At 41.0% G+C, this 24,429-nt stretch overlaps 1 protein-coding gene across 2 annotated transcripts in view; it reads right to left on the minus strand.

Annotated features, from left to right (window-relative positions):
- Nucleotides 1-13,884: 13,884 nt before the first annotated feature.
- UBXN2B (UBX domain protein 2B) overlaps nt 13,885-24,429 on the minus strand; it is a 15,609-nt gene continuing 5,064 nt past the window's right edge. For both annotated transcript variants that reach the window (XM_015408608.1, XM_015408607.1), the window contains 6 exons: nt 23,584-23,746; nt 22,019-22,105; nt 17,997-18,106; nt 17,209-17,346; nt 14,353-14,514; nt 13,885-14,147 (listed from right to left, as the gene is read on the minus strand). In XM_015408608.1, the coding sequence (XP_015264094.1) occupies nt 13,985-14,147; nt 14,353-14,514; nt 17,209-17,346; nt 17,997-18,106; nt 22,019-22,105; nt 23,584-23,746 (823 nt within the window). In that variant the 3' untranslated portion in view covers nt 13,885-13,984. The remainder of the gene's footprint in view (nt 14,148-14,352; nt 14,515-17,208; nt 17,347-17,996; nt 18,107-22,018; nt 22,106-23,583; nt 23,747-24,429) is intronic.

The following is a 24,429-nucleotide window of genomic DNA, read 5'->3' on the forward strand; positions in this document are numbered from 1 at the left end:
TGAGAAACATTACCCCTAAGGGGGTAAAACAGGAGCAAAATGTGTCCCCCCAATTATTTTCCATGTGCCTGGCAGGCTGCTGCTTCCTTGCCCACCCCCTCTCCTGATTGGTCAATCGTGTAGTTCAGAGTTCTGAGGTAAAACCTGCCTATTTGCACCCACCTTCCTCTGATTGCTCAGCTGTGGATCTCAATGTTCTGAGGTAAATAGACATTTTTCAAAAAAGTCAGCATGGCAATTGAGTTAATGAATGTTTATGGGGAGATAGTAAAGGACATTTCTAGAAGCCATTTCAATGTGTACCTCCCTCATAAGCCTGAAGAAATGTCCACCACATCACCACTCCCTCACACCAACTCCCCCTCACACCTCTCACCTCTTACTGCCCCCAAGAAAGCTCCTGGCAAATGTTGAGCCAGATACACTAATGCTACAAGGAGGAAGAAACTTAGGAATGTGGTAAAGACATTTGCACATGGTACTCTTGAAGTACACTGAGCTGCACAGGCCAAGTACCAGCAAGATCACCCTGAGGTGCTCAGAACAACACAGTCTCCATATGAGCAAAACAATCCAGGAACACAAGTAGAGAGGCCATCACTTTCGCGGAAGGTAGCAGGAGTTGACTTAACAGACGACTGCTTCTTAAATGGACAGTTCTATGTGGCCTGCTCCAGAGTGAGCTCACTGGTGATCCTAGCACCTGAGGGCAGAACCACCAATGTGGTCTAGAGAGGCCCTCCAGTAGAGGGGAAAAAAAGTACATATCTTTCACTTCATTTTTCACACTACAATCTTCTCCATTAGAATTCCTACAACAAATGTTACATGTCAGACTTCACATCATCAGTATTATAACTGGATTTATGGAACTTAAATACCATAGTGAAGCACGGGTATCAGGCTAGTAAAACATATAAATTATTCTGTAATGTCATCCCTGTTTGTCTGGGGGTTTGGTTTAGGGTGTCACCAATATACAGATGACACCCAGCTCTATCTGTTATTGGATGGCTGCCTGGACTCCGCCCCAGAGACTCTAACTGGGGCATTGGAGGCCATGGCTGGTTGGTTGCAGCAGGGCCAGTTGAAACTCAATCCAACAAAGATGGAGGTCCTATACCTGAGTCGGGGCGGGGGGTGAGTTAGGATGGGGATTGGGCTGCCCACCCTGGATGGTGCATCATTTGTGCTGGCCCAGAAGGTAAGGAGTCTGGGGGTGATCCTGGATGCCTCACTTTCTATGGAGGCCCAGGTCACCACAGTTGCCATGTCTGCCCTTTTTCTATCTCAGGCAGATCAGGCAATTGGCCCCCTACCTCTCCCCCCAGGACTTGGCTACGGTGACCCATGCAATAGTCACTTCCAGGGTTGATTACTGTAACTCACTTTATGCGGGCTTGCCCCTGAGACTGATCCAGAAACTCCAAGTAGTCCAGAATGCGGCGGCACGCCTACTAACGGCATCACCTGTGCGGCCATGCATTGTGTCAATATTGTGCCGCTTGCACTGGCTACCAATTGAGTACCGGATCAGTTTCAAGATGTTGGTACTAACCTTCGAAGCCTTATGCAGCCTGGGACCAACATATCTGAAGGACTGCCTCATCCCATATGTGCCCAGAAGAGCTTTGCGCTCATGGGACCAACATTTATTGGTTACCCGCAGCAAAAGGATGTCTGCTTAGCCTCAACCAGGGCCAGGGCTTTTTTTGCCCTGGATCTGGCCTGGTGGAATCAGCTTCCATTGGAGATCAGGGCCCCGTAGGACTTCCTGCTGTTTTGCAGGGTCTGCAAAATGGAGCTGTTCCACCAGGCCTTCGGGTGAGGCATTGGGTGTCCATCTCAGTTGGCCTCCCTGCTCTAGTTCTCAACCTATGGAAAAGGCCCATTTGATTCCATCTTGTGGCCCCGACAGATTTATATGAAACTGTTGCTACCTGTTCAATTTTATTATTTTTTGTTTTAATTATTTTAATATGATTTTATTAGAACAAGTCTTGAACTCATCTTCTTGTGATCCGTCCTGAGTCTGCTTTGGGAAGGGCAGAATAAAAATCTCAAAATAAATAAAATAAATAAATAAAATAAAAAACAATCTTTGTTCTAAACTTAAAATTCTTGGACGCTTTGGCTTTTCCCTGTAAGGAAGATGCTCCAATTCTTTCAGTATATTGGCTGCCTTTTTCTACATCTTTTCTGGTTCTGTAGCTTTCAAGGGCCATATATGGGGTGCGATGGGCAATTGCTCAGGGCTCCACTGGGGGTGGGGGATTGACAGGTTTGGGGGGGTGCTAGAAAATAGTGGTGGAAAATAAAGTCAAAATGTCCACTCAGAGATCTTCTGAAGCCTGGAGCAAAGTACCATGATAATAAGATATAGCTCTAGTTCTCCTTTTGAGCTAAATGCAGATTGGATGATTAAGCATGCTTTTAACTTAATTTGTTGTTACCTAGCTGCTTGTTCTGCTACAATGTTTATCTTTGTAGATCAGAAGTTTTTGTTAATGTGTTTATTCCTAGTGATTCACTGTATTTTTTAAAATTATTCTATATAATTATTTTGGGGGATTCCCTAGGATTGAAAAGTGGGATGCAAATATGATGATGGCTTCTCACCTCAGCTACTCTTATCTTATGGATTTGAACAAGCCAAAGGGCTAATTAAACAAAGAGTTGAGGATATTGAGCATCAATCTGACATCTCTAAGGCTTCCAAACTCGGGGTGTTGTTAAATATCAAAAGGACCATTGAGCCGACGATATATTTGACTTCAGTGGAGGGAAAGAATTTTAGAAGGGCATTTGCCCTAGCTAGATGTTCGGCCCTTTCATCTGCGGTTATTCAAGGCAGGTACAATAAACCCCCCTACTCTGAAAGGCTATGCCCATGCCTTTTAAGCGAGGTTGAATCGGTAGAGTATATGTTCTTCAGTTGTCCATTTTACAGGAGGCTCGTCTTAAAATTATTACCCCATTAGTCGATAGGACACCTGGGCACATTAATACAAACAAAGCAAGGCTTCATTGGCTCCTATCAGATAATAATGCAGAGATTACACATTCAGTCACCAAGTTTTGTGCATTAATTCTTAGATTACGGGAATCATATTTTAAAAAACCTTAAATTCAGATTTCTATTTTTGTATATTATGACTGGTTTTTTCTCTCCCTGACATGTTATGCTTACTTTGTATGTTGGTCTTAAGACCGTAATAATAATAAACTAACTAACTAATCGTAGTGTATGTGGATACCGAGTTTCAAACCATGGTCTTACTAGGGCTCAGTTTTGATAGCAGAGCTCAGCTGAAAAAGGGACATTAGGGGACTTAGTTCAGGAACACAAGCCAGGAGATGGGATTAGTACCCCATTTACTGGTTTATTTTACTGTTTAAACTAAATTCCTTACTCTGGTTTCCTAAGTAATAGTAGCAGAACTAGGGGTAAAAACACATCTTCCAGCATCATGTGTAGTTTGAGCCCCAGACTACAGCAATCTCCTTTACAGAAATGCCTGTCTTTTACAGTACACCAGATAAGTCATATGATTATTTGCTGATATATATATCCTTGAAAATATAGCCTTGAACAGTGCTAGTCAAGGCTTTTCAATACTACAGCTATCTTTAATCACCAATATAGTAAACTGCACCACCAATTATCCTTGAACCTTTGAACAACTGAAACGATTTCCATTAAATAATACCCAGGAATATTATAGTGCAAAACACATTATGCTAACTCAGACAGAAGATGTTGATTATTTGACACCTTTTTAGTATGCTAGGTGCAAACCCATAAAAGTGGTATCGACCATGACTGAGACTTGAGAGTGCAAAGCTTATATAGAGAATATGTACTTTTTATGCTATAAATTTTAAAAAAATAATGAAGTAATATAATTACATGAAATGATTCTGAGGCTGAAATCAAATAAACTTACATGGATGAAATATTATCTATTGGATTTTATGACACCAACTCAATGATCCATGATAAAGCATCACTATGAGATACGTCATGTTAACAAACGATATAGATAAAATAGTCTGAGACATGGAGCTATAAAGCTAAAGGTTATTTCATAAAATGTTTTATATCAAACAAATGAGGATTATATTTGCAATTTTACTTACTTATGTTAGTATTTTTTAGAAAGAGGTCAATATTAGCAATTGTAGTATTAGGCCAGTCCTGCCATTAGGCAAGATGGGGCAGCTGTCTGTTCAAGCAACATTTCACTTATTGTTTTATGCTCTTTAACTCATTTTGTGAGATGTAAGATGGTGATGGACAGACATTGTCTTTCAGTCGCTCCTCATACTCAGCTTTATCTGCACTTTTTAAACACCCTTTCTAGTAGTTTAACATATCCTATCTGGCTCTATTTGATCTAACTGGATCCGAACAACCAGATTTTGGACTCCTTGACACTTTCCAATTACCGGTTGGATTGTTTAGCTTCTGGACAGTACAGCAGCTATGCCTTTGAGAGCTGTATATCTCCCACTGCCTCTGAAAGACACACAGTGCCAAAATGGGGAAGAAAAAGCAACCAAGAAGGCATTTGGATTCACACTCACCTCTGAAGTTGGCTGAACAGTTACACATCGATAAACTTTTATGGAAAGATCTAGTAAGTGACATTTCTTCTTATTCCTCTCCAAATTAGTTTAACATGCTGAATTTAGAGGAGGAACCATTAATACTTCTATCGCCAGATCACCATCCATCTAAAGGAGATAAATCCCCTAATACAAAGAGGATGACAGCCTCTCAGCTGGCGCCCCCTCATAGCGAAGAACATTTTGAGGATGAGGAGCCAGGCATACTACTTCAAAAAGATTTCTTGCTGAAGTTCATAGATGATCATTGCCTATTAACAGGCAAAACAGTAATAGCTATTCTTCAAAGGTTTAATTATATTTCCAACAAGCTTGACACACTCAACAATGCGTTCAGTGCTTTCAATGAGAAAATATGCAATCTTTCACAAGGAAGTGAAGCTCCAAATATCCCTAAGACAGGCCCCCAGACCTCCAATTTAAACAAGGTCAAAGAAACTCGAAACCCCAATTATTTTCCCAGGGGGAAGCAATACTCAGATGGGGAAAAAAAGCTGGTACCACACTCTCCCTACAAACAAATCAAGGTAGTTTTGTGCATCCCTTTTAATCATTTAAATTGGGATCACTGGGCAAATAAAAGAGATATCCTTCATTCCCTGAACCAGGTTTTACTCACAGAAAAACACCTCACTGACCTAAAAAAACCCAAGATACTCCCTAATAACCTCTGGAGGATGAAATTACTTTTAACCTTTGGCTACTCAACAACCCCTGTGATGTTACTAAAAATGCAGAGATTCCTCTCCTCCTTTCAAATTTCTGCCCGTAGAGTTTTCACTTACAAGATGGTTCACCCACTTCTTCCACGGAACATACCCACAGTATCTGAGTCTTCTGACCTTGAGCTTCTGCAGGTGCAAATAACAAAGCACCACCAGCTCACACACTCCTCCACAATTTTAACTTCCTAAGAGAGACTATTTCTGGCAAGCATGCAAACATCACCTCCACTTTGGACAATTTAAAAAATTCTTTACTGAATCTCTGCTCCATGGCCAGACCACTAAATTTATTTTTCCCAGTGACACAGACATCCAAGAGCAATCCAAGCAATCCAGTACATGAGAACAGCTCAGTTCTGCTCTGTGATTCTACCAAGATAAACTGCAATTCAGACTTAACTAAGGCTTCAATTCCAACTTCTGTAAGCACTGATAATGCATCTCCAAGGGCAAGTACATTACTCAATGGTACATCTCTTATTATAAAGACTCTTGGGTCGAATTATCCTGATGAACCCACAGCTCCTGCAGAAGAGCTAAACCACTCTGATCCTTTTTACAGTAATGCTAATTACACTAATTGCCCACCCAGCGGACCGAAAGCAATTAGTGCAAGTAGGTAAATGGGTACCCACCCTTAGTAGGGTGGGGGGCACCCTGCCTAGAACGTGGTGGACAACAGCAGCGGCGGCAAGACATCGGCCCAGTGATCGGAGGCGGCGTGGCGCGGCGGGACGGCGGCGGCGGCAGCAGCGGCGGCGGGTTGCTGTGACTAACGGAGCGATCCCTGCTGGCCAGAAAAAAGAGGAGACATCTGAGCGGCTGCCAACGAGACGGGCGAGATGGGCGCACGATGACGCTGGAGGCCGGCATAAAGCGGATCCGGAAGGACGTGGCTAGAACCGGAGGAAGGCGCGAATCGTGCGCCCAAAGGAAGAGCTGCCGACCGAAATGGAGCCCGCTGGGGACGAAAGTGAAAGCGCCGAGCCAAGAAAAATGAGCATGTCAACCCACCACCACAGGGGTGCCGGTAGGTAACCCCACCCCATAAACTCTGTGGCCATAGTTAGGGTAATTTGTGTGACTAGCACCATATGTAAGCCGCTCAGAGACCCCCTGAGAAGGGGGTTTGAGCGGGATATAAAGTCAAAGGTTAAATAAATAAATAAATAATGAGGCAGGGGATGTAATTCTCCTCCCTACTATTTCATCAGATCTGAAGGCACCCATCCTACCTGGATTACAAAAGACATCAGTGGAATGTCTTAATCCATTTAACATTTAACATGGCTCTACCTAGTCCTTCCATGAAGGACTTACTACATGATGTGGCTGAAGTTGTTCTGGGTTCACCACGGAAGGAGGTAAACGTTATAAGCCACTCAGATTCACAGTTGCAGCTTCAACCAAATCCTCTCCTGGAACATTGCCAGCTGGCCATCCATCCAAGAGAACTGATCCTTCCTTTCTGGAATACCTATCCTTGTTTGATATTGTTACTCTCCAAGAGACCTGGTCTCAAGTGCCTACGACAGCAGATGGATTTTCCACATGTAAATTATTTGTCTCTGCTGTGGAGAGAAAGGGCAGACACAGGGAAGGCCTGGCTATTCTAATTTTTATGAAACTTCAGGCCACAGTACTAAAATTAGGACCAAAAGCCCAACATGCACAGGTCGTAGCTGTACGTATTTTGCGTTTTAGTTATACATAGCCCCTCAAGACAATAAGCTTAGACAACCAGAAATCTTAAGTGATCTTGAAAAGTATGTAACTAGTCTCCTACTGAAGTTACCTGATGCTCTTGTTTTAGTAGCTGGTGATTTTAATGCTAGAGCTTTAAAAGGGGATTAGATTCTTGGAGGGTAGGTCTATTATTGTGTGATTCCGCACTAGACCTTAAATCCTGGTTCAACCATGTCTCCGAATTTATTTTATTCGACTTATTTCCCGCCCTTCCTGCATGGCAGGCTCAGGGTAGGTTACATCAATTACCCTAGTTAAAAGCCTGGTGGAAGAGCTCCGTCTTATAGGCCCTGTGGAACGATAAAAGATCCCACAGGGCCCTGATCTTGTATGGGACCTCATTCCACCAGGTAGGGGCCAGGGCTGAAAAGGTCCTGGCCCTAGTTGAGGTGAGGCAGCCATCCCTGGGGCTGGGGACCACAAGAAGATGTTGATTGGCAAATCGTAAAGCCCTTTTGGGGCTCATAGAGGTGGTCTCACAGATATGCAGGCCCCTGGCCGTATAGGACTTTAAAGGTAAGCACCAACACCTTGAAATGGATCTGGTACTCAATAGGCAGCCAGTGCAGTTCACGCAGCACCAGGTGGATGTAGGCCTGCACAGGCAGCGACATCAGTACCCGTGCTGCTGCATTCTGCATCAGCTGCAGTTTCTGGAGCAGAATCAAGGGCAGCCCCACGTAGAGAGAATTACAATAATCTAATCTGGAAGTGACCATTGCATGGGTCACTGTAGCCAGATCCCAAGGAGTGAGATATAGGGCCAACTGCCTGATCTGTCTCAGATGGAAGAAGGCAGACATGGCAGGTGGCGGCAACCTGGGCCTCCATAGTTAGTGAGGCATCCAGGAATACCTCCAGGCTCTTCATCTTCAGCACCAGCACCAATAAGGTCCCATCAAAGGTTGGAAACCCGATCCCTGATCCCAGTCCCCCACGACCCAGGTACAGGACCTCCGTCTTCGACGGATTCAAGTTCAGTCTGCTCTGTTGTAACTAACCAGCCACAGCTTGTAATGCCCTGTCCAGATTTTCTGGGGCAGAGTCTGGGTGGCCACCCATCCGTAGATAGAGCTGGGTGTCATCCGCATAGTGGTGACAACACAGCCCATACCTCCAGATAATCTGGGCGAGGGGGCGCATGTAGATATTAAACCGCATGGGGGAGAGAATCAACCCCTGCGGCACACCACATTCTAGCAGGTGTTGCTGAGATAATTCCCCCCCCCCCCGCAAGGGCCACTCTCTGTCCCCAACCTTGGAGAAAGGAGGTCAGCCACTGCAAGGCAAGCCCCCTTATCCCCACATCAGCGAGGCAGTGGGTCAACAGATCGTAGTCAACCATACTGAACACTGCCGACAGATCAAGGAGTATCAGCAGTGCTGATCTGCCTCGATCCAGGTGTCTCCAAAGGTCATCCACTTACATTCTGCACTACACTTGAGTTCACCCCTGTAATTATCTTGGGGTATTTTTGGTTTTCACATTACATTGAGGTCACCCTGGTTTTGCCCCACACTTGACCCAGGATAAACGGGGATATATATATAACCAGGGATAAATGCATGGTATTGTGTCGCAAGTTGAAATGATAAAACCAAGGATGAGATCCACGTGCAGAAAGGATTGTCTACTAGCCATGGTAACTAAACGGAACCACCACATTCAGAGGCAGTAAACCTCTGAATACAAATGCCAGGAGATTATGTCAGAGGAAGCCCTTGGCCTCTGTGCCCTGTTCACTGGACCTCCTGAGGAACTGGTTGGCTACTGTGTGAGACAGGATGCTGGACTAGATGGACCACTGATCTGATCCAGTAGGGCTCTCATGTTCTTACATACACAGTCCCATTATTCTCATTGCTAAAGTGTTCTGGTTGGACAATATTCCTGTCATACACATTGCTAAAGTGTTCTGGCTAGACAGCATTCCTGTCATACACATGTCTGCTAAGTCACACTTCCCTTCACTGCATCTGGTAAAATAACACCATACAGCAGAAATCAGTTGGAGGATGCTGGATTAGCTGGACCACTAGTCTGATCCAGTGGGGCTCTTCTTATGGCTTTGATTGTTACTGCCATAACTCTGGATGAATAGTAAATCATATTGATATAACATTTACTTATAAATAACCTTTTAAAAAGCAATCCAAATTGCAATAATCAGTTCTCCTTTCCACATTGTTTCCCCAAAAATAGTTACTGCAAGGCTATTAGATAAAAAAAATCAAATTCTGGGCCCTGGAGACATTAAGCGCCTCAAGAGAGGGGGTTCTCAACCCTGCCTTGGAATAAGTGGTAGTGAGTCCAGCTTGGCCCATTGGCTCCTGGCCTTTGAGTTCCACCATGTACCCCAAACATATTAAAATTTACATGAAACTTCTGGGAGAGGCCATTTGGAGATTTGGGCCAGGTTGCCACCAGTAATCAGATGATACTCAGCTCTATCTCATGCTTCCAGTGGATCCCAGGGAGGCTGTGAAAACTGTGAATCAGTGCCTTGAATGAGTTTTGGGATACATGAGGGCTAATAAGCCAAAACTTATTCCTGACAAAATGGAGGTGCTGGTGGGTAGAAAAATTAAGGTATCTCTTGTTCTGGATGGGGTTGCTCACCCCATAAAGAATTATGTCCACAGCTTGGGGATGCTGCTGGATCTTCTGTTAAACAGGTAGCAGTGGTGGCCAGGAGTGGCATCCACCAGGTTTGGAAAAAAAGAGATCTTGCTATTGTAGTGCATGCCCTGGTAACTTCTAGATAAGTCTACTACAATGCATTGTACATGGCACGGCTATATCACTCCCACCTACACTGGTTCCCAGTCAGCCTCTGGGCTCAGTTCAATGTGATCACATTGACCTTTAAAGCCTTATGCAGATTTGGACCAACATCTCAAGACTTACTCCCATATGAACCTTCCCAACCACTGCAGTCATCTTCAGAGGCCTTTCTTTGGGTGTCCTCTCCATCTGAGACTAGATGGGTAGCAACCCCAAAAAGGGCCTTCTCAGTCATGATACCAAAATTATGGAATCTCCTCCATAGAGAATTTGTCTGTTGCTCTCTATCATTGTCTTCCACTGGCAGTTGCACCTTATCTGTTTCATCTGGAGTTTCCTCCATGGCCCCCCTTCCCTGTTTATGTCTTTTGTTTTAACTGACGTTTTTATGTATGTATTTTTAAAAGCTTGTTTCAATTGTTTGCTACCTTGGAGCCCCTAAGTAGCTGGAAATGTGGCATTAAAATATGAGAAACATCATGAAAGACAAGTCAGGGGTCTGCAGTGGAAAGGGGGAAATGGTTTAATATGCTTTATGCTTTATTTTCCATTAGCAGAGATCTATCACAGGACCCAATCCATTCAGTGAAATCACAGACACAAAACTGTATCATCTCTCTCCTCCACTTATCACTTCAAAGCACTCTATACCAATTACGGAAATAATCCATAAACATGGGCATGAATCCACAATGTTGAAACATACACAAATGTTGGACCACAAAATATCCACTTGCAGTAGCCATTCTGTTAATCTGCATGACTTGTTCCACAATGGTTGTGTGTTATCTCTTAAATATGCTCCATGGGCAAAAGGTTGAAACAACTTCCATGTTGGATGGTGCATTTTATTTACTGTGCTAGCAATCTATGAACTAATTAAAGAAGATTACTTCAGTTAAAGCAATCATTTCCCATCATTGTTTATGGGACCAATATCAGATACAATTCAGGTCTCTGATTGAACTGATTTCAGAAATGGACAGTGACACACACAAATAGTTCAAAAGAACGGATGAATCACACAAGAAAGCCCTGCTGGAGAAGACTAGTGGTTCATCTAGTCCAGCATCCCGTGTTACACCGAAGCAAGCCAGTTTCCATGGAGAGCAACAAACAAACTATGAGCCAAGCCCTTCCCCTTTTGTTGCCTCCTAGCACAGGTATTCAGAGTTTGTTGCCTCTGACTATGGAGGTTACATTTAGTCTCTTTAGTTGCTCTGAGCCAATACAGTCTACACAAATTTGCATAGCCCTGCCTGGTGCAGGAGGAGGCCATGACATAACCAGTTTGGATTACTTCCCCCACTGAAGGAGAACAAGTTAACAGCTGAAGCTCTAAACAACTCTAACTTTCTGGAACAGGCACCATTTTAGGTGCCAGATAGAAGGTACATTTTTTAAAACAGCATTGCTTCAGTGCCCATTAGCATTTCCTCCCCAAGTCTGCTGGACTGAAATATTTGGATCTATATAACCTGCTGTTTTCAAGGGACAAAGCTAGCAAGGTGAAAAATGTATTAATTTTTTAAATTCATAGAGCATTCATGACTCAGCTTGTTCTTCAAATTTCTGCTTATAAACAAGCCGCAAAGTTGGATTCAACCATTTTTTCCAGTTTTTTTTATTAAAAGCCAATACAAAGAAAGGTATGGAACCACTATCAACAAAAGCATGTTCTTTATTGATTAGCACACATGAAGAATTTGGGATTGGTTAAAACATGCAGACACTGGACTTACAACATTATGTCTTTGATTTCAAAGAAAACTTTTCAAAGATGCCTTTAAAAGGTTTGTATCTCCAAAAAGTATGGATACGTGTACCAACATTAATGGGAAAACTGCTGAAATAAATTACTGACTCAAACAAAAGCTATCCACATTGCAAAATTGTTGATTAAAATGCACAGAAAAGACTATTGACACTGTTCATAAAGGGACATGAACACATCTTCCTTTGAAAATAAAGCTGTACTTTCAAGGCAATTTTATTGTATTTTGAACCAACATGGAACACAAGCTATACAGCATGTACAGACTCTTTCAACAGGTACCCTTCCCAGTACTTCCTCAAGATGTAAAACTAGCCAACTTTACACAATCTTAATGGAAACAACATTGTTTAATTATCTCAATGTTACTCTGCAATAAAACACTGGACAATTTTTAACACATGATGATCTGACAATAAGGTACAATTCGTATACAGAGCTAGATAGTTCTAATTGTGTACCCTCGTACACAATCTGGCTCCCAAACTAGGCAAGCCACCACAGCATTTCTGCTGATGCAAGGATTTCTGTCCAAACAGTGTGATTTCCCCTCCTCATTTCCCCCATTCTGCTGCAGCCTAAATGCTGCTCTCTGGTTGGAACAGAAGACAAAGGTGCACTCCGTGGGACAGAAATGCTTCAGTGGATCCAAGCCAACAGATTTCTGCATACAATGGTTACTTGGGAACAGTGTTATATGTGCAGTCTTAATTCTTACATATTTTTATTTGACAGTAGCCAGCTATTATTTGTGGTAGACACTCACTTCCTCCTGCCACTTCTTTCCTTCCTCAAAGCAGAGTAAGAAGTGACTAAAGATATTCCTCCCCTCCCACAATCTTCTTGCATATACCAAAAGACTCCAGGACCACTCTCCCTTTGTACTGAGCTTTTGCAGCAGGTAGATGCAGCGCACAGTGAACGATCCTTTCCTCTTCAAGTCCCCCCCCCCCATTCATGGAGATCTCAGGGAGGTAACCTTTGCACTAGACTTCAAGGCAAGATGCAGATTTAGGGAGAGGGGCATCACTGCTGGTGTGCCGACAACTGAATGTGAGTACTCCTACATGGAACCTTAAAGCAACTCTGAACTGCTATACATAATCCCCCTGGGTGTGGCCCTCCCTTATTATTCAGATTAGAGGACAATCACAAGACAAGCCATGATCTTGGACCAATGAATACAGTCTTAATGTGAGTCAACCAGAGTTTCATTAAATCACAGCTTTGGAAAATGCTTAATGTGACCTGATCACCACTGGAAACTGCACATCCAGAATGACAAAACAGCAGCTAGCCACACAAATATCTCACTCAAGAGGGGTTTTTTTTGCAGGGAAGGGTGCTTTGCAATGGGATTTTTAAGTGCATTAAATCCTCCATATATTCAGGAGGAGGGAAGCCATCCATGTTTTTAAAAATGAATATGTAAACTGGGTCTTTTCACTGAAATGACTGGGTAAGTGTACAATAGAACTTGTACTCCATTAACAGTGGATTGATAGGGTAGTATAAAGTAGCCCTCAATTACTTGTGATTTATATGACCACAAATCTATCTTGAGACATTAACTGTTGACCCTGAGATTCTTATTTTTAAGATCTGTTATGCTACCATGGTTCTTTGTCTTGTTTCTTTTACAAAAGTTAGGGTTCATCCTTTGCAACATGAATTTCTCATATAAAATGTTCTTGCTCTAATCCTGCATCTATTCAGCAATCCATTTCTCAATTGAAATAATAATCCATGAGATTAAAGGTGAATGTTTGAATGAGCTAAATATTTTATCAGCACAGCATTACAGAATGTGTTAAGATCATGCTAAATAAGTGGAAAGAAGTCAACCTATGAATAGACTATTTCCAAACTACATAATGGGATATAAATAAGGTTTGGGGTGTTTTTTAATGGCTGTTAGCTAATGCAGCATGAAGTTCTTCTGTAGTTCAAGTCTTACCAAGTCTGAAGAAAAAAGCCCTCTTGCTTCAAAATTGCATTTACATCCTTAAAAAATGTCTAAAAACAAAAAGTGTTATCTCCCCTACCTCCCACCCAAAATAAATACTGAAATTCATACCAGTTTATGCAAACCAGGTTTGGGAAGAATACAATCTAAATTAATATGCATCAAGAAAGCTCCCTGAAATTCAAGTCAGACGAGTTGTCACTGGAAGACAGAACAATATTAAAAGCCAACAGATCTCCTCAACTGAAAAACTGTTGGGTTTCTTCTTGCTCCCCCTCATCCCCCCACCTTACTGGAAGCACTGGCATAGAACGTTATGGCACATTATCCATTTCCAGAAGCTATATTGCACTCAACATTTACTTTAGTTGTTGAAGAATCACAGTGTTCAGGATATCAGCTTCCTCTAGCGTTAGGCTTTCATCTGTAAGTTCTTTATGGGGAAATGTAGTCAGAAGAACAAAGTCAGTGGTTGCAAATGAAGGACGAGACTGGATAATAAAATTTCGAATATCTAAAATCCTGTTGGCAAGTATAGAAGAATTTACATTTTAGTCTCTGAATCCATTTAAATATTTGCTGCATTTGCCTGGTACCCTTTGAAAAAGCATAAATGCATTTTTACTGTAAACACCAATGATGCCCTTTACATGACAAGACTAGATAATAAAATGGAATTAAGATCTACTGGCACAGTCAAAAGTTAAACAGTTACACATTAGCTTACCTGTGCGTTTGATTAAATCTTTGTATTAAACGGCTTCCGTCTGCAAGTCTAATTTGAATTTTGGTTGTTGGCATGGAGTCATCAACCAAAGCAACAGCATCAAGAAAGGATTTTTCTTCTTCTTCGGGTGAAGAAGGTGTACTGACAATCTCAGGAGTAAGGCTACAGCAATTGAAGCAAAAAGTTATTTCACTAAAGGACAATGTAAAACGTATACAAATATGTTCTACTGAAATAAAAAGGAATAACCTGTAACAAAATATACTCAGAAGCAATGCTCCCTCTAAGCTATGGAGTCTTGTGAGCAAAAATTCTACTTTGTGAGTTACTGACATTAAAGTTGTGAGCGAGCGATTTTTGGCTACCACATAAGTTTGCTTTGGAGCCATCCTTCCTGAGCTAAGACAAAAATGTGTGAGCTGGAGGCTAAAAAACTGTGAGCTACCTCCCACTAACTCAGCTTAGCGGGAACACTGCTCAGAAGTTTGATGAAAGATATCTTCTAAACATGGCCTTACTTTACTATCAATGTGGATCCAGAGTTAAATTTGCCTGCCCTCCCATATGTATAAAATGCTGATGATGGGAGATGAGAATTCTAAGGAAAAACATGGGAGGGGCCTGCAGTGGGAAGAGGGAACTGGTGGAAATCGCAAATTTACCATCGCAAACCAACCCATCATTTGTATTTCAACAGAACATAAATATCCACATTTTATGCCTTGAACCAGGTTAAAGTCATACACTCCTTTTGGGAAGAGGTTCTGGGGAAAATACATGAAATCACAGCACTACATTTACTGGTTTGTCCCAAAATGGCACTTCTTGACTTAGTGGACGCAATCCCTACTACTAGTCCTCAGAAAGATCTCATTTCTAAACTTCTGGCAGCAGCAACATTAACCATAGCTGCTGGATGGAAAGTCAGTTCGCCTCCTTTGATACAAACATGGTTTGACAAAATTTGGGATCTGTGTTACTGTTAATGCAACATTGTCTTTATTTTTGCTTTCCTTTACATCTGATCTTTCTTTGCCCTCTATCTTGTTAGAGGAATAAAAATTATTATTATTATTTTTTTGGGGGGGAAGTCATTGGTTATATTCCCATGCCAACAAGCAAACTATCCATCTCTAGTGCCCTGGAGGATATTTCACACAGGCCCTAGGGACAGCAGGCATTAGATGCCTTTGGCAGAATGATGGGAAAGATACAGGAATTTTGTGGAATAGTCAACTCAATGAAAAGAAGAAACAAGAGACAATATGGTCAATAGGGGACCACAGTAGGCAGTGGACTGAAAGGACTGTGGGCCAGGCAGATCTCTGAAGAATACAGTGGCAAATGAGGCAACATTTTGAGAAAAGAAGTTACATAGCGGAGAAACTTCCCACAAAGTCTAGGACAGAAGAGTTATATGCTGTTGGAGGGAAAGGAAATGATAGGAATTGCTAAGGACTAAGCCAAGAAGCTGAGCATTGCTCAAGCTAGTGTGATGTCATAGAGTAGTCAATAATCTAACTTCAAAGGCAGGAAGAAGGTGTCAATCTAGAACTTTAACAGTATAGCTTTGGCAAAGGAAGTGAAATTGTCAGTTTGATTGGGAAAAAAACTTCACATGGGATCCTGTGACAGTAAAAACTACCTACTGCTGCTAAATAATACAGAAGGAAGTATTTTTGCTTCGACTGTTAATGGTAGGATGCACAAGAGTACTGATGTGGCTCTTTTGTATAAATAATAAGGCAAATTTGTAACAGGCAAAGACATTTATACGTTTAAATTCTCAGCCGTAACTGAATTTTTGATATGTTTATTTTAAGGGCAAATGTAGTTTAAAAGAACTTCTGCCAAAGAAGCATACAATTCCATCTGGCTTTGTTCTAGCATCTATTCTAATAGAATAAATTTGATTCCATCACATAAAACAGATCTATTTGTAAGTTATATTAAAGGTGGACAAGCTCCCTATATTGTAAAAAGTCTCCATATAAACCATTACTTAATATATCTAAAACCAAGAAAAAAGTCCACCTTAAGAAAGTCTCTGGCTAAACAGATGAAATGCTATTTACACAGCCTGGATCAGTTAATCTAAACTTCAACAATCACAGAGAGAATCTCCTTTCAGTCTTATTTTATGGACTATAGCCTCCCCTAGGAGCCTTTGGTAATAAAAGAAGCCCAGAACTGTGTAAATTAACTGATATAACAGACATATTTTAGTAGATACTGCAGACCACATTTTTAATACTACTAATAAAGCATAGTCAGCAAAGTTTTAAAGCAACCTAAAGAAAGTGTGCTTCATCATCAACAGAATTAGAACTCCAGCTTTTGTGTTAACTAAAAATTACTAACCCCAAATCTTATTTCACAAGCTGGCGAGGTCTGCATATGCAAAGGGGATAGGGTTGCCAAATCGGGATCGTCCGAGAGCGGGGGGCTCCCGGACGATCCCGGATGTGTGCACGCGCAGCGCGCGCGCAGCGTGCACATCACCCGGAAGTGATGTCACACGCTGGGGGCGGGGCCACGCGATTTGAGGGGAAAACTCTTTGTTTTCCCCTCAAATCGCGTGGGCCTGCCCCCAGCGTGCGACGTCACTTCCAGGTGACGCGCACGCGGGGGTGGGGTTTTCCCCGGGCCCCGATTCCGGCGCGCCGGGAATCGGGGCTCCGAAACGGGGGATTCCCCGCCCCCCGGCTGCATTTGGCAGCCCTAAAAGGGGAAGTGCTTGTCCAGATACTTTATTGGACAGAATGGTCTATGGTGTTGTCTACTGCAATCATCAATTGTAAACTGAAAGGTATGACATACTTTTTAAAAAGACAATTAAAGATTAAAACGAATAACCTTCCAAGCTTCTGGCCTTCTCCACTGAAAGCTTTGAATCTCAGTCTAGGCCTAATATATTCTTGCTCCTGGTGATCTTCCATATCTAAATTTACTTGGCCTCCATGCACCAATCGTTGAAGTTCTACAGGAATCTCTCTGGATGACAGAAGCAAAACCAGTAACAATCAATGTTACACAGGACCACAGAATACAAATTGAAGAGTGTGGGCAAAGAGAATTGCTGTAACCCTAATTCTACTGCAAAGTATAAACACATATATCTTATTCAGAAGAGTAAGCCCTGGCTTAAATTGTCAACATTTTAAAATACTTAAAACTATTTCCCATGTTGTTTTAACAATGAGACGAGGTGTTCAACTGTGGCTGGATCACATCCTTTATATATTATATTAGTAATTCGACGTAACATCAGATGTAACAATTTTTTCTAAATCTTCATATACACCCCACAATATGAAAGAAGTAGCTAGTTTTTTTAAAAATTATCAGTATGATGGAAATATAATGAGGGAAGTCAGTGAGAGGGGTAGGAGAAAGAGGAAGAACTATACATGCTTTGCTCACAAGCCACATGTTGTCACTGAAATTAACTGCAGTTGTTGTTAAGATGTGAAACTTGGCATAGGATTGTTACTGTTGGGAATATAATACTAACAGCCTTGATCTGCTGTACATGTAAGTATGGCATTTTGGTCTGATATTTCTTCAGTTCTACATGTATTAACAAAAATTATGAAAATTCATTTTTGATGTTATGAGTCACAAAACTGGCACCATAAACTTACCCTCTTTTAACAGATTCAAGAAACTCGGCATTTACTGGATCTGCATAAGATCTCAGCTCTCCGTCATCTAAGCTGAAACCATTCCGCCACAGTTTTAGCAATATTTGAACCTATCAATAAATCAGATGTATTTTGGAATTGTATATATAATATATCAGACACAACTTTTGTATGTTCATGATATATAATTTATTTATTTTATAATTTGAATTTAAAAACTGCCCTCCCCTGAGTACACAGGACTCAGGGCAGTGGACAACAAAGAGTAAGAACATTTATAAATAATAAGATAATTTAAATGATACATAAATAATAAAATAGATAAACCATTCTCAGATGGTGCAACATTCCAATTGTGTGCCTGCCTCGAGGAATGGGGTAGAGAAGCAGGGAAAATTAAAGGAAAGAGGGAATGCCAGTGAGATTGTACCCATCACCCGGCAGTACATCTCTGCCTTGCAAGCTCTGTGGAATTGCATTAAGTCCTGCAGGGCGCAGTTGTTATTCAGCAGAGAGGTCCACCAGGTGGCGGCCAGGGCAGAAAAGGCTCTGACTCTAGTTGAGGACAGCTGGATGTCTTACAGATGGATGGCTATCAGAAGCATGTCTCAATAACTACATTCTGATTCTGTAAAACTAGCTCTAAAACTTATATTCCTTATTCCTTTTCTCCAAATTGTTCCCTTACCATCTCCATTAAGATATTTTCCTTCACATTAAAAGGTATAAAGAAATTTACATTTCTTCCTGTTAAGAGTTCAGATACCTGCCACTGGGGCTACTATCAATGGTTATATAAAATGATTTTGTAAAATATACACTATCCAGTACTAAGTGCTACCCAAGAGAAGCCCATCTTGCAGCCAGTTTCTGTAACTACCCTTCAGGCAGAGATGGTTTATGAAAGAGAGGTTCTTTGGTGGCAGCATCTATGATGTATAGTCACACCTTCATTGGCATTGAAAGCACAAGACATCATGGAAATACGGGAAAATACTAAGATGTGCTATTCAAGGCCTCTTCTTCTGATTGCATAATATGAAAATTTGCAACAGCCTCCATTATTTTGCAATTAGAATTAAACAGAAGAAAGTGAACAATTGAGTCATCAGAATGCCAGCTCTTACCCTCTAGAAGTGGAGTTATAAAACAAGATCGAATATCCCTATAAAGGGGGCAATGAAGTATGGTGTGTGCTGTGGATTCTATATCTTTTAGATAACAAGGACAAAGTCTGTCTACATATGGTAACTAGCGGTACCTCCCTAAAAGCACCTTTGATGGCAGAACATTAAAGCGTGCAAGCATGTATGCTCTGCGATGGTATGGGGCTGTTAAACTTAACAGATATTTCGCAGTAGAGCCCATGTCAAAAGTCCCCAGCCTACTTGGGGAGCATCTGCTGGCCGCGCATTCCCTAAATTCTTGCGTTTCGATGTTGAGAAATCTTTGTTTAATAATAGCATAAGCTTTATTTATCTGAAAAGGGGGCTAAATAATCCAGGGATATTCCCATTGTAGAGAGTTTCTCCTCTACATATTTAAGCCATAGAGAGAGATGGGACTCAGTTAACATGTGAGTAATAATACTTTTAGCTTTAGCATGGAAATGAAGTTTAAGCCAAAACTAAGTTGTTATCAGCCATGCTCTGGTTGATAGAAGCCTTTGACTGGTTTCTAAACACAAAGCTGCATAAGGAACACACGAGGGAAGTCCAAGAATTTTCCGCAAAACTCTGGACTGAATTCTTTCCAAGTCCCCTTTTAGGGTTTCAATCCAGATTGATAACTGAGCAGCTAATTTGGCATTAAGGGCCGCCGGCACATACTGGTTTCCCCTGGTATAATGGAAATGTGTAATCGCCGCAGCAATGTTGTTCGCTCCCTCAGTTGCTCTCTCTTTATGATAGACCCATCTGGTGTTATAGTAAAAGTGGATACCGAAATACCTAAAGCTTTTGACTTGTTCAATGAAATGGCCTCCAATATTCCATCTGGACGGTTTCGAATTCTTACTGAAGATCATAATTTTGGATTTTTCAAAATTCAGAACTAGCCTATTCTTTTCACAAAAGTCTACAAAGCTCTTCAAAAGGCATTTCAGCCCTTTACAAGTTAGGGACAATAGCACTGCATCATCTTTTCATACTATGTTTGTATTGTATGCTGGTCTTAAAACCGGAATAATAAAACTAACTAAACGATAAATGTTATAAATGAATAAATAATATAGTGGTGCATGGCATTATCAGCATAAAGGAGTAAAGGGGTGGGGATTGAGCCAAGTTTAGGACTGTGCCCACTGATCGGATCTAAGGTAGGTGCCAAATAATTTATAAATAAGTTGAATAAAAAAGGCGCTAAAAGGCAGACCTGTTTGACTCCTATATTAATTGGAATTTTGTCAGGTCACCAACGTTGTTAAGCCTAACTTGGCAGGTCGTATTATGATGAAGCTTCATTATTAAATGTAAAAGCCTCGGTTCCATCCCCATCAACTTAAGTTTCTCCCATAGACGTTCTTTTATGATTGAATCAAAAGCACCTTTTAGATCTAGAAAGGCTGCGTATAATTTGGTGCCTTTTTGCCTCTTATTCTTATTAACAAGGTGCATTTAGGGTGGATTCCCCTTTACAAAAACCTATTTGTTCTTGACCCAGAATTCCTTGTTCTGACATCCAAGATCCAAGTTTGTTAACCAGTCGTCTAGCATAAAGTTTCCCAATAATAGAGAGGAGGCTTATTGGATGATAATTGGATGGTAACTGATAATTACCCTTTTTAAAAATGGGAACCAGTATTGCATTTGCCCAAGACTCTGGCATTATTCCCGTTCTATCGACTATGGTAAAGAAATCTGCCAAGAAGGTAGCCCACCAGCCTGGATTTATTTTAACTATTTTGGGTGGAATTCTGTCTGGGCCAGGGGCTTTTCTTGGCTTTAGCTGTTCAATAAGTGGAATAACCTCCTCTGGTCTCACTGGGGGCCATTGGGGGATATCATCTAATTCTGATGCCATGTAGTTAATGGAATTAGTGGAAGTTATGCTATTATCATAGAACAGCTTCAAAAAATAGTCATACCAGTGAACTGGGGTGATGGCGTTTATTTGGGCACTCTTTGTTTTATGTTTATCTGACACCAATGCACAGAATTTCCTGGAGTCATTTGACAATGTTGCCTGAAGGAGGTTAACCCATTGTTTCTCAGTGTGCTCTTTATATTTTATCTTAACTATTTGACGTAACTGGTTTTTTAAACTGAAATACTCATCTGGAAGGTGAGTCCAGTTATATTCCCTAAAAAGGAAGTAAATTAATTGGATTTCGTATTTAATATTATAGCATTTGCTATCAAACCATCCAACTGTATTTTTTTGGTTACAGTAGTTTCAGGGCACCAATTGACTTCCAAGAGATTCCAGTAAATAACTAATAGTTTTATCATAAACCTGGAAAACTTGGGTAACATCTCCATTTTGACTCAGAGCTACACTAAGTTCAACTAAGATGTTAGGATCCAAAACGTTGGTCACCTTTTCTGCAACAGTAGGAGACCAAACAATTCTAGGCAGTCTATTCATCCCCAGAGATAGAGTGGAGGTAGTGCTCATTGGGCATTTCAGGGGATGCTGCAGTTGAATAGTCAAGGTTAAAGGCAAATGATTGCTTTCAAGGCGATCTACAACCCCAAAGCAGCTTATGTGGGCCTCCATCAAAGGAGAGATTAGAATATAGTCCACTACACTACAGCCTATGCATGATGCAAAGATGAATTCCTCTGGGTAATCAGAAGGGAGCTGACCATTCAAGATGATGAGATCGAACCTAATGCAGAATTGAACTAAATGCACCCCTGTCTGATTTACATACATATCTTTGGACAGTCTCGTCTCAGAGAGGCACGTAGGTTTTGAATCATTAGCATCATAGCCCACTCTATTTGCAATATCTATATTGTCTTTCCCTATTCTTGCTATGGTATATAGTAAAGAATTCCGTTCTCCGGAAGGTAACTTACATCTTGCCCATGCTGATTTTCTCCATATATGTATTCGGAACGCTTTCTAGACGAATTGCCCAATCTGTATCCACCACCAGAAAATGACTAATAAAATATTTAAAATATAAATCTGTATTAGAAAGCAACAATACTGAGTTACACTTACTTAACAGTTAAATTTTACATTGTATGAATAGGATCATTGTCATTATTAACCACAGCATACGTCCTTCTACTGTACAGTTAACAAAGACAAAGTTCTGATGTATACAATTCCTAATGAGTCAATTAAATAAATACTTTGTTTCTGTTCCACAACATGAATATTTTGCTAAGTATTTTTAGTAGCTGGAACAGAAAGATCTGGCAAAAAAATCAACAACAGACTAACTACAAACATGATTAAATAATGTAATTAAGTAAGCATAATGTAATATTTTCAGTCTTGGTGACATTTGGCCATCCTCCTTCATAATGAGCACATTGGCTTGAACTCAGTCATTTAACACAACAGCTAGATTAGACCAGGATTCCTGCAATAGACACAAATGCTTAATTTGAGACATCACATTGTATTGTGGTTTTGCAAACAAATAGCAAACCAGAATGAGAAGCCTGTTTGAAATGGGTTTGCAGCCTGTGGTTTGGCACAACTTCTGAACTAACATTACTCTTCAGAGTGGGAAGTTACTAAGCTGAGTTCTAAGTGTACAGAAAACAAAAGCAGAGAAAGAGATTTAAACCTTGGTTTACTTGTACACAGACTTTGAACCTGTGGATTTGTGTTCAAAGCTATAGTTAGGACATGGCATTTATTGGTGTGATGTCTCAGCTGAGCTGACCCAAATGTGATAGGTAGTGAGCTGCTAATTGGCCACAGGTCCCTGATGCACATTTTCTGTGTGCTTAGCAACATATTATTGACCTTCACAACTCCATTTTTTACTGCAGGAAGTAAGGCTATCGTATACACTATGAAAGAGGTTTCATTTTGTCCCTCCTGCAAGGAGATGGCTGCTACAAGCAGTTTCCAAGGCCATAATTTACCTATTTTGATTCTCATATATTGGAATGATGTCTTGACCCCTCAACATCTATGCTAGGTCCAGATTTGGGAGAGATTGGGATATAAATATTTTAAGTCTTTTAAATAAATAAGCACCCACACTCTCACACTAAGTGTAATCCTAAACAGATACACCCTTCTAAGCCAATCGATTTCAGTGGGCTCAGAAAGGCATAACTTTGCTTAGAAGTGCACTGCAATTTTAGTTTTTAAAAAAGTGGAAATAACCAGGCATACCTGCTGCTATTTACCACTTGAAAGGAAGAATGCTCCTTCCCCCTAATCTCCACCACTAATAAAGATCAGGATGTTAGCATCAAAATATAATCATTTAAAAGGAAGCATGCTTTCATCTGCAAATTCAGTTCATGTTTTATGATGAAACCATTTAAGCACAATTATTTAAAAATAAGAAAATCAAGTAGCCTACTTTTATAAATGACATTAACATTTGCTAAGTAAAACACTGGATTAAAATGTCTTCTCCTCCCCAATTAAAATCAGCACACATACGCACTTTAGCTTTATGACAATCCCCTGAAGCTCTTGATACTTCATCCAAAGGGACTGCCCCATGTTCTCTTGCTTCCTTGAAAATTTCATCGACAATTTTGTTGGGAGTTATATTGGACGATCCAACTACCTGGAGCCCCCTATATTCTGAATCACCTGAATAATATCTTTAAACACACACACAGACAGAGTATTAATCAGTGAGTTTTTCAGTAACATTCAAAGATAACTATATTCCAACCAAAATACTGCTACCAAAACAAAGGCAAGCGTTTTTTTTGAACAGTCAGCAATTCTCCAAGTAAGTTTCTGAGTTCTCTATACCTTTTTTTGTTTTGTTTTAAGAACTGTAATACTGTAATACACTGTATTATTGTACTGATGAAGGTTAAGTAATCATATTACATATTATCACTGCAGGACTGAAAATAATCTGCCAGAATTCAAAATGTAAGGCCAAATAAACCTCAAATTCAATTTACCAGTTAAATAAAAAGTTTAGCAAAGGGCTTAGCTTACTTTGATTGAGCTTTTTGGATTATTTTACTAAAGGGTAAAGCAAGTGAAAACCCAAAATCAGAATAGTTAAACAACTGGAAATTGTTTAGAAGGTACATTCATTGTTAACCCACAAACTCAAGGCTTCATAATGGAAAATATAATTGAACAAGAAAGAGGACCCACGAAACCCGCGCGGGGGGGGGGCTCCAAACTGAGCAGGCGGAGGAGGAACCAGCAGGAGCAGGAAAGCTCCCCCCATCCCACTGGTTTCTCCGTCTCCTCCACCCCCCGGCTCGATCTCCCCCCTCCCGCCTCATCCCCCCCTGCTCCGAACCGAGGCCCGAGCAGC

Source organism: Gekko japonicus, unplaced genomic scaffold (assembly GCF_001447785.1).
Source record: "Gekko japonicus isolate JY-2015 unplaced genomic scaffold, Gekko_japonicus_V1.1 scaffold1650, whole genome shotgun sequence".
NCBI classification, from domain to species: domain Eukaryota; kingdom Metazoa; phylum Chordata; class Lepidosauria; order Squamata; family Gekkonidae; genus Gekko; species Gekko japonicus.